This window comes from Etheostoma cragini, chromosome 2 (assembly GCF_013103735.1).
Source record: "Etheostoma cragini isolate CJK2018 chromosome 2, CSU_Ecrag_1.0, whole genome shotgun sequence".
Classification (NCBI taxonomy): domain Eukaryota; kingdom Metazoa; phylum Chordata; class Actinopteri; order Perciformes; family Percidae; genus Etheostoma; species Etheostoma cragini.
Window position 1 is genome coordinate 8,897,735 of NC_048408.1, and position 10,732 is coordinate 8,908,466.

At 40.5% G+C, this 10,732-nt stretch overlaps 2 protein-coding genes across 4 annotated transcripts in view; both read left to right on the top strand.

Annotated features, from left to right (window-relative positions):
* brat1 (BRCA1-associated ATM activator 1) overlaps window positions 1-3,033 on the top strand; it is a 7,610-nt gene extending 4,577 nt beyond the window's left edge. For all 3 annotated transcript variants that reach the window (XM_034887630.1, XM_034887612.1, XM_034887623.1), the window contains exons 9-13: window positions 363-436; window positions 868-952; window positions 1,052-1,335; window positions 1,886-2,758; window positions 2,801-3,033. In XM_034887630.1, the coding sequence (XP_034743521.1) occupies window positions 363-436; window positions 868-952; window positions 1,052-1,335; window positions 1,886-2,755 (1,313 nt within the window). In that variant the 3' untranslated portion in view covers window positions 2,756-2,758; window positions 2,801-3,033. The remainder of the gene's footprint in view (window positions 1-362; window positions 437-867; window positions 953-1,051; window positions 1,336-1,885; window positions 2,759-2,800) is intronic.
* An 863-nt stretch (window positions 3,034-3,896) lies between these two features.
* LOC117954223 (GRB2-related adapter protein-like) lies at window positions 3,897-8,741 on the top strand. The gene is made up of 5 exons (XM_034887840.1): window positions 3,897-4,199; window positions 4,317-4,414; window positions 4,850-4,969; window positions 7,844-8,153; window positions 8,246-8,741. The coding sequence occupies exons 1-5, from the start codon at window positions 4,122-4,124 to the stop codon at window positions 8,423-8,425; spliced, it is 786 nt and encodes a 261-aa protein (XP_034743731.1). The 5' UTR covers window positions 3,897-4,121; the 3' UTR covers window positions 8,426-8,741.
* The last annotated feature ends 1,991 nt before the right edge of the window (window positions 8,742-10,732 follow it).

Consider the following 10,732-nt stretch of genomic DNA (forward strand, 5'->3'; position numbering starts at 1 on the left):
GTGATTGGCTGCTTAGAAATTAAGTGTTAACGAGCAGTTGGACAGGTGTACCTAATAAAGTGGCCGGTGAGTGTACTGCAGAACAGTAAAGAATATCATAAGTTATTTTCTCAGTACTGAGTAGTAAAAGTATAAATGTAAATCTAACTATAAAATATGTAAATTGGTTTAAATAATTTGCAGGATTTTCTAACAAAATAGAAGAAAGTTAGATAAAATATATACTGACACAAATCAAATGCAACAGTATATGAATTATAGTGTCTGTTTTCACACACACACGCACACACACACAAGAGAAGGATTTTTTACGATGAAAGGTTTAATACCAATGCTCCTATGCTATATCTTGTGTGTTTCAGGAGCAAAGGAGAAGATCAGTGAAGTGTTCACAATTCTGATACAATATCTGAACAATCCTGATTCTGACCCCACTGTAAGTTGTGTGTGTTTCCTGTCTACTGTCTGCTTGATTACAACTTCTTTTATTATATTAGCAATCTCTTGACATCATATTGTGTTCTGAGAAGTTCTGCTAATTATTCGATAATGAAAATAATTAGTAGTGGCCTTAGTATACACACAGGGATATATGTTATCTCACAGGTAATAGCTATCTCCATAAATGGGATATGGCTAATGTCTCAGTAAAAGATGGGTAGTAAGGCATGTATGCGTTTGGTTTTTTGGCTGTTTGTCTGGTCACATGACAGTCTCTAGCCACTGACAGCTCCATATTTGAATTTAATAAGTCAAAATGTGAGTCTGAGTCTGCTTGTGAGGGTTACGAAAGTTATATACAAAATATCTCTAAATCAGTGTGGTTTACTATCATTAAAATGACTGTGTCTTTGTTTCTTACTGTAGGTACTTCACAAGTCCTACCAGGCCTTCATAAAGTGGATCGGAGTGTGCACTGACCTCTCCTTAATAACAGACCAGCTCAGACAAGGTTAAGTTCAGAAACAGCCTCCTCACTCAAGCTCATCAATACTAGGCTATATTCAATAATGTGTCACTGAAAGGAAATGTATGTGTATACTTGAATTAGATCTGGTGGAGGTAGTGAAGAAGCGTGCGTGTGACATGCGTTGGGAGGTGAGAGACTCAACGGTGGAGTTTCTGGGACACCTGGCCGGTGTGCATGTCTCCGTGACATCAGGCGAGGACGTGTGTGATGCGTCCGAGGCTCTGCTGGGCGGCTGCTGGGCTACTCCTCTCCTGAAGGAGGCCCTCCAGGACCCAGAGAGTTATGTGAGAGCCAGCGCCATCTCTGCACTGGCAAAGACACTGACACACAGCTGGCAACAGGGGGCAGCACTCACTCAGGACCAGGTAGGCAGGAACTGTTGACTCTGGAACAAAACTACAGGGAAGCACTTGCTGTGGTGTGGGATACAATATCAAAGTATAGTTTTTCTTCTATGCCTTCAATCAATTGTTTAACATTTTGGATTATTAAGATAAGCAGTTACTTTCTTAGGACAGAGTAAAAGATTAGCATTTTTTAGCGATCAGAGAGGCAAACACTGTTGAGATTTTTAAATCAAGACTTTTTTCTTCGCTCCTGTGATTAATTGTATAAGTGCTATCTTTTTCTGTTCTTTGTTCCTGTTTTTACGTTCATCCCTGTAAATAAGCAATAGAAACATAATTGTTGTTTATACATTTATAAGAGTTTTTATATATTTTATATTATTATTATTACCCTCTCCTTCTATAATAGTCTCCTTTCATATTTTGTAAAGGGTTTTTACCCTAAAAATTAACAGACTTACCTGCTAGATGTGTAGGTGTACCGGGCCTGTAAAGAGAAGGACAAAAATAAAAACCGGAGGTACAATGACTTCAGATGTATATATCGATGATTTTCTCTTCTATGCAGACTGAAATAGTGAGCCGGCTGCTTGAAATCCTCTCCCAGGACACAGAGGGATTCCCCAGGAGGGCTGCTGTGCAATACTTCATCTCCTGGTTTTTGTCACACTCCTCACTCTCGCCTCCATCCTCATCCACCCCCTCAACTTCTTTCCTGATGCAGTGTGTGCGCACCGTCCTCTCCCAAGGCAGCGCCGATTTGGACTGGGAGGTCAAAGTTCACACGCTGGAGCTGGCTGAGCTGCTGCTGGACCAAGCCTTTTCAGCTCACCGCGGTTACAGAAAGGGGTCAGATGCACATCGTGCCCTACAGCACCCCTATGGTGTAGTTTCTGATCGGGCCTACACGCTTCACACACACACTGTTACACACACAGAGGCCGCACAGTCAGATCTGGCCCATGTGGTCAAGCAGGGAGTCATCTCAGCGCTGTTGAGTGGCCTGGTTGACTGCGATAGACCTGTGGGTCTGAAGGCCTGTCGACTGCTGATAATACTCAGAGAGACAATCTGCCCTCTGTCGCTAGGGGCGCTGGATGCAATGGCAACAGTATCCTGTGAACTGCTTGGCAGGGGCTGGGGGAAGGAGATCACAAAGATACTGGGGATGGAGAAGAGCGATCGGGCCAGAGAGGCGGACATCTCAGCACAGAGAAGTTTCAGTGGGGCAGACGGGGGAGGAGACAGTGTGACTGTGAGCGTGTGCGAGGTGTTGAGGTCTCTGGATTTAGACGAGAGGCTGGACGTCCTGACTCAAAGCAGCGATCACGTCCACAACTCTCCCCTCTCTCTGCTTCAGGACATACTGACTGCAAGCGCCGCTCATACTCATCCAGACACAAAGCCGGGGCAAGAGGTCATAGTGGACTGCTACTGACACTCATAGTGGACTGCTACTGACACTCATAGTGGACTGCTACTGACACACACACACACACACACACACACACACACACACACACACACACACACACACACACACACACACACACACACACCTGCACTGCCTTATGTTAGTTTGTTAGGGGTGAACAAGACACTCTAAATTCAGGAAACATCTGCCTTCATGATGTTGTGATGTATTCGTTGCTCTAGTAAAAGAAGAATTGAACTGATTTGACTGATTTTATATTTGTTTCTGGTATCAACTTTTAGAATTACATAACATTAAATATTACAATTTTATTAAATACCAGTTGTTGATCTTTTTGGCTTTTTCATGATGTAATGTCTCTATTGATTTTTTTAGATACATTGATACAATTCAGTTGTACTCTTCTTTACTTCCAGCAGAGGTCCATAGTAGTGCAACAAAAAAGCTATTTAGCATTCTGCTGGATTGCCCGTCAAGGGACTGGTGGTGGAAATGAACTTTAGCTACAGTACCTTTGGACACTGCTTCTGCAACTGTCGATCTTTCTCGGAACAGTACTTGTCTCTCACAAACAAACTAAAAACATTTGGCACAGATCCTCCTGTACCTCTTCCCAGACAGCAGGAGGGAAAACAGACTGTGTGTGGAGAGGGGGGGGGCAGGAAAAGGAGAGGCACACCAATTTAAAGCAACCACATCCCCTACTACTTCCTCCAAATCTGTGCTGTTGTGTTATCTGTGTTGATACTTTTTAATTATTCACCTATACTTGAATTAGACTTACCGATTATCCATACAATCCATCACCCTAAAGAAGAACTCTGTCTCAGGTTTCCAGTTGTCATAATGGCTGTAGTGGGTGAGAAAGCTGGTTTATGATACGTAGACTTGGTGACACCTTTTTACAGAGTGGTCCCCTTTTCTTTTATCATGTCAGCTGATGATTTAAATAATGTGTGAATTGGCTGGAGTCTTTGCAAATACATCATCAAAAGGTCATCCCATTCTATTTGAGCCTATTTTTATTCCTTCCTTCTCCTATCTTCCATCCACTGTCGCTGATTTCCCACGTGGAAATGCTTCATTAAAGCTCCGGAGTTTAAAGTGTGTAGAAATCAGAGATGGAGATTGAGAGGGCGGTCGCCAGCTCCACGTGTTCACACACGCTCTAACTCAGTCACATGGAGGAACAGAGGGACACATGCAAAAAAAACTCATTAACTAATGAGCAGGATGTTAGAGACACACACAAAGACAGACACATACACACAGATTATCTCATCCTGTAATATTGTGGCATCGCCCCAGTCTCTCTCTTCATTCATGAAGTGAAAAAATTATTGTGGTGGACTTCACTTTCCTTTACAGGATGGAGGCGGTGGCTCTTTTCTCTTTTGCAGCATCAGAAGAAGACGAGATCAGTTTTCAGAAAGGGGACATTATCAAGGTAAGTTTGTGTGTGTGTGTGTGTGTGTAATTGGTTAGGTTGATGGATTTAGAGGTTTTGAAAGTTAAAAAGATTGCATGTTTACATAGTAAGAATAACTGTGCATGTGTGTTTTAGGTGAAAGAAATGGAGGATGATTCTTGCTGGGTTACAGCAGAGATCCAGGGGAGGCGTGGCTACGTGCCAGAGAACTACATTTCCCTCCTTCCTTATCCGTAAAAATTAATATTTGGTCCAAATATTTTAACAACAAATCAATTCAGGACAAAAACGTGATGTCTACTTGTGACTCTTCATGACAGGTTATGCTCTCAGTGTTTAACCAAAACAAGTCATTTGAAGGAATTTACGATAAAGAGGTGAACGTTTTGTGTATTTTCAAAAGCCAAAATGCAAAAATGAGAGGTGAAAAAACAAACAGTATATTGTGACCCCTCAGAGTTATTCTGAGACCGTTTTTTGGGTCTTGACCCACTGGTTGGAAACCACTGAAAATATTGTAAATTAGTTGATTTTTCATTCAAAATGTACTCATGTGCTCATGCCCGTTTGAAGAGTGACATGAGTAAATCATAATTCTAAATATAAAAATATATTACCTCAACAAAAGAGTATAATTTACGTGTGTGTGTGTGTGTGTCTGTTTGTAGGTGGTTTGCAGGACGGGTGTCAAGACTTGATGCTGAAAAGCGTCTGTGCTGGCAGGAGACTGGAGTGTTCCTGGTGAGGGAGAGTGAATCAGCTCCTGGAGAGTTTTCGGTCTCTGTTAGGTCAGTGAACGCACCACACACCATACACAGACACACAGACACAATTATCATGCTACAGACTGACGTAACCTTCCTCTGCTGTCTATTTACACATTGGGATGTTAATAAGTTCCGAAACGTTTGTGTGCTGTGTTGCAGCGGTTATATTTGCATGCATTTGTTGAATCTGCTGACCTACTGTAATTTCTCATCAAACCTCCCTAGTGTCTTTGATGACCTGAGAGGTGATACTCTGCTCCTGGGTCTGACCTAATAATACATGTAACACCCGGCTGTCAGAATATACTCTACAATCAGAAGGGTTTCATGAAACAGGCGGACAGCAGCATCTCCTTCTTACATTATTTGCACAGATGGATGCTTGTTTTCTTCACATTGAGCACATTAGCAAGTTACAGTCACAGCATCCAGGTCTCTTTGAGTGTATCAGGGCTGGTGGAGGGGAGAGTCAGACTATTTTAATATATTTGTATGAGAATCCGCGCTAAAAATAGCTGCACAGACAGTTTGAGAGAGAGAGAGAAAGAGAGAGAGAGAAAGAGAGATTGTGTGTGTGTGTGTGTGTGTGTGTGTTTGTCAGGTGATGTTATTTGGGTCACCAAAGTGACGCGGGACACATTTAATCATTGAGGGTGAATTAAATGTGTTCAATATTCTGGGGCATTGCATAACACCGCTCAGTCTCTAATTAAACACAGGTACATTATGCAATTGACACATGCCACAGAGATGAATGTACATACTGTGCACATAGTAATGCTTTAAAGAACAACATCTGTCTGCCTGCCTGCAAGGGCTGAGAGAAAAGAGGTTTGCTTTATTTATGCACACATACTCAAACATGAGCATGGAGTGCAAAGAATGATTAGTAGAGGGCGATCATGTTCAAGAACAGTTCATTCAATCAACATTCTAGATTAAACAACTTACTGTAGTCGTTACGCAAGCGTGACAAAATTGCATTTCATCAGCCTCAAATGGGGCAGTGTTTTACTGACTACACTCATATCTTTAAAAAGAATAAAATAAGGCAGGATTGTAAAGAGTGAATAAATATTCAACCATTAAAAACTGCAGAATCTAAGAAAGTACTCTTAAAATATAAGCAAAACGTCCAGTAAAGGTGCAGCGTGTTGGGGTGTTGAGGGACATGTATGGTTGGAGTAGTGGTGTTTTCATAGTTGTTAACTGCAGAGACTCGTTAAAGGAGATTCTTTTAATCCCCGTCACATCTGCAGTTCATCATGACACCATGACTAATGCAACAACGTACTTTTATTTTATTTATTTTTTAACCTTGTTTAATTCAAGAAAGATAAGACAATACAGATCCATTCACTTAGCTACAGTGCCTTGAAATCTGTTTTCTTATTTGAAAATTAATCATATCCCACCCACATACTGCTATTACCAACAAAACAAAAGCAAAAAATAAAAAATAATGGAGGATAAGGTTGAGAAAGGAAGCAATTCCCACTTTATGTAAAGCTTACATCAGGTATCAGACAACTCAGCTGTGTGTACTGGGCAGAGCTGTTAGGGCATTATATTATCTGGGGGGAGAGTGTCAATCTCTCGAAGTACAACAACAACGGATCCCATATTTTATGGAATGTGTCAGTTGATCCTCTAGAGAAATAGCATCAGGTCGTTAAGCCAGACTAACACATACCAAAGTAAATGATTTAGTGAGATTAAAGACAGGCGATCTTCCTCTGAACCATCCATGCTTTAACTGCTCTTTCCTTTCTCACAGGGCAAACACACATTACTAATGTCCCAATCCCATGCTACTATAACTCTAGCTAACTATAAATATGTTTTTAGTGTGTTAAAACAGGAGCAATAAGGTGAACTTAAAACAGAAACTTTGAATTTGTGTGTGTGTTTTTGATGGACAAATAAGATTGATGATCTGATTACAGCTGAAAACATGTAAAAGTATTGGTAGTGATGAAACAGCAGCAGCAACACCTTTTAGAAAACAAAAATAGCTGCTACATTGTTTAAAAAAAACATTTTTCCATCTGTTTGCTAAGTTTAACAGCACTTTGATTTATCTGTCTGATCTGAAAGACACTATTATGTAATATATTATATTCTTAGTATATTATATTGTGTATTTATAAAGTATGTAGTATGGAACTGGGACACAGTAGTAGACAGACAACCATTTAATTTCACACACCTATGAGCAATGTAGAGTCTCTAATGACCTAACTAACCTGTGGACTGTGGGAGGAAACTGGCGCCGAAAATGGGAGAAAATGAAAACACTATCCAGAAAGGAGACTTTGCTGTGAGGAAACCACTGCGCTGATCCAACATTTTAACTAAAATGGTAGTGGTGTTGCCCTCCTTTCAGTCATTAGGTGATTATCATTGAGGGTGTAAGGGAGGAACAAGCCTAATAAACAGTTACACATCAGACAATAGACAGATTTTTGCAGAAGTACTGTACATTATGCATGTTTGTTTCAAAATGTTGATACATTTCAGTCTTTAAAGGTCCCATGACATGGTGCACGTTGGATGCTTTTATACAGACCTTAGTGGTCCCCTAATACCATAGCAATATCGTACCGCTTATGTCTTCACTCGGTTAGTTGCACACTATGAGTGTATAACAAACTACATACTCACTACTTAACTATGGCAAGCTTTGGTGGTGGTGGTCTGTGTTCACATTTGCCGAGAACTGTAGTCTCATTTCCTACAGTGACGGAGTTGTGCACATCACCTCTGCATGAATTCTTAAACAATAAACCGGTAGAGGAACAACACTTTCATCTTCATACTGCTGTTGGAGCATTAAGGAGCGTGCACATACCTGCCTTTATCCCCTTCACCTGTCTTACCTCTCTTATTTTGCAGCTACGGAGAGAGGGTGGAACATTTCCGAGTGCTGGAGGGGGGCGGTCAGTACTGCATCTGGGATGAGTCGTTTTGCTCCCTCAACCGTTTGGTGGATTTCTACAGAACTCACAGCATCGGCGTGGACAAAGTGGTCTACCTCAGAGACCCTCCTGAATCCCCTGGCCTGCTGTCCCAGCCTGGGCGTAACCCGTACCCCAACCCTTATAAAAGCAGCTCTCAGGAGTCCCTCCCCTCAGGCCGCCTCTACTCCCACCCCTCTCACCCAGAAAGGGAGCCCTCCCAGCGTCTACATGAACAATTTGTCGGGGTATGACGGACCGTGAAGCATCGTTACACTTAACAAACGGCTTTTGTTGAACACACCGGTTTGACTGATGTCTTTGCTCTGTCTTTGTGTAGAAACCCCGTCTGGCTCACGCCCTCTGTGACTACACCCCCCCTCAGACCGCCCACCTCCACTTCCTGCGTGATGACATCATCGACCTGCTGGACTGCTCGAGCTCACGGACCTGGAGAGGGCGCTGTCGAGGCCGAGTGGGAATCTTTCCGCCAGAATTTGTCCAGCCGCTGGATCACTGACACCATATCAAACCGGATCCCTGACACCTACCGGTCACGCTGTAGGGACTTACCTTTCTTATGCAATGATCCCACTAGTGGTGAAATAGTTAGTCCAATAATAGATTAATCCACCGACAGAAAATTAACTGACGACAATTTTTATTATTGATTGAAAGGCCCGAAAAAGTATTTTCTCAATCAGCTTTGGAGTCCTGTGTGAGAGAACAGTTTTTCAGCCCCCAGTTGGTATACTTTTTGTTATTACACATTTGTTTGTTTCTGTTTTTTTCTGCACTCTTCTTTGCTGGTTTGAAGTGGGCGGGAATTCAGTTGGGGGAAAAAAAGTTTAGTCGCATACTTGCACCATCCAGGATTTAGCTAAATTAGTTATGAATAATTGATTTTTTATAATAAACCTAAGATATATATATAAATATAAGAAATTCTTAAAGAAGAACTGCAGGGATTTAATCAAAACGTCTGTTTACAGATCTTGTAGTTAGACAGAAGGTTACCAGACCTCTGTAACTCGCTCCATATCTCTGCTTGACACTACGCTAGCCGCCACTACCTTTATACACCCAAATCTCCAACTAAACTGTCAGCGGTCAAATTGCATTGTGGGTAGCTAGGCGCCAGGCTTTGAGCACGGAAGAAGGATATCTGATTTTTTTAAATGCCCTATTACTGCAGATTTGTAACCAAGTTTTCAGGGGCTTTAACCGATCAAGTATCCGAAAAATCAGCAAAAATGCCAAATATTTGCTGTTTGCGGCCTATGATGATTTGTTGTTTTTCTCTATTTTATTTTATTATTGAAGATGGAGTCTGCAATCCTGGATTGTTGATATTTGAACTCAGCAACCAAACTTTCCCCTGTCCTCTATCCAGAACAGAGGTGTGTGGCTCCATCCGAGCAACTTTGTTTGTTTCTCTTTTACAGAGCCAAGGCTGTGTGTTAACTACGAGGCTTTTGTTCAGCACACACACACACTGACAGCTAGCAGAATGTGAGGAGATATTTGACAAAAAGTACGTTGGATTAGAATCCCAGACTCCACCTTTAACTGAATGCATTTAGATTTCGGACTGTTGGTAATACACAATTGATAATTTAATCACCTTCAGTGGGTTCCATACATCCTGACATCTCACACACTTATCAGTTATTCAGAAATCAATAGTTAGATGAATCGATAATGAAGATAATTGTTGTGGGCCTTGAGTAAAAGCCCTAATTTCCTATTTTCACCAACAGCTTATATTAAAATGACTTATTAAAAGTGGATTTTACCTTTATGTTAGCTTTGTTTTGCCATCTTGTCTGCGCCCTTGTCTGGGTCTTAGTGAATATGAGTAAACTGTGCAGAAGACAATAACAGAGTGATTTCTGGTTATAAATATTATAACCTGCATTCATTTGTGGACAAACACTTGCAGCTGCGATGCACATATCTTTAATTTATTTGAGATATCACAAGAAAAAGACATTTAATATACAAGTTGTCAAGATATTTTATCTTTTGATGACATGAGGTTCTTTACATCCAACCATCTTCACTTCTCAACACTTAATCAATTTCACCACCAAAATCAAAAGCACAACAACACAGATATTGTAACAGAGTTTCTCAACCTTGTTATTAATCCGAAAGGGGTCATAGCCAATTTTAATTACTGATACATTAAATACGGTAAGACATATTTGTGTTAATAAAAAGATAAACGTAAACGGATGTCATTATTTCCATATAATTTAGATGTTCCAACTGCACTTAAATACAAAACACATACTGTACGTGTGTGTGTTTATATTTAAATTTACATGAAAAGTTAAAAATGAATTACTGAAGGTTAAGACATTCTGATTTATAATCATAAACAAGCTACATAGCATTAAAGAACTTTAGAACAGTACAACATAACTAATATATAATTACCATTAAGTATATAGACTCAAAAGAAACTATGGGAGTAACATATAACCTAAATCTTGTTACATATTTGTATGCTTAGCATTTCAGATGATGTGTGATGCCCTTTTTTTTAGATGTCATGTTTTATCTAACACTAGCTGCACATTCATGTTAGCTTGTTACAAGCCACAAGCTTCATTGTAATTTTTACGATACCCTCCGAAAACTTTGAAACTAGGTTACATCAAATAGGAGGGTAGTGTTGTGTGAACAATAAATAGCCTCTAGTGGAGCAGTGGTAAAAAGATAACATCTGTAGAACTACTGTATGGCTAATAAAGGGATTCTTTTTAAAGACATCACTGAACTCAGTCTCAGTCTCTCTTTTGTAACATTTTGCCTTTTCTTT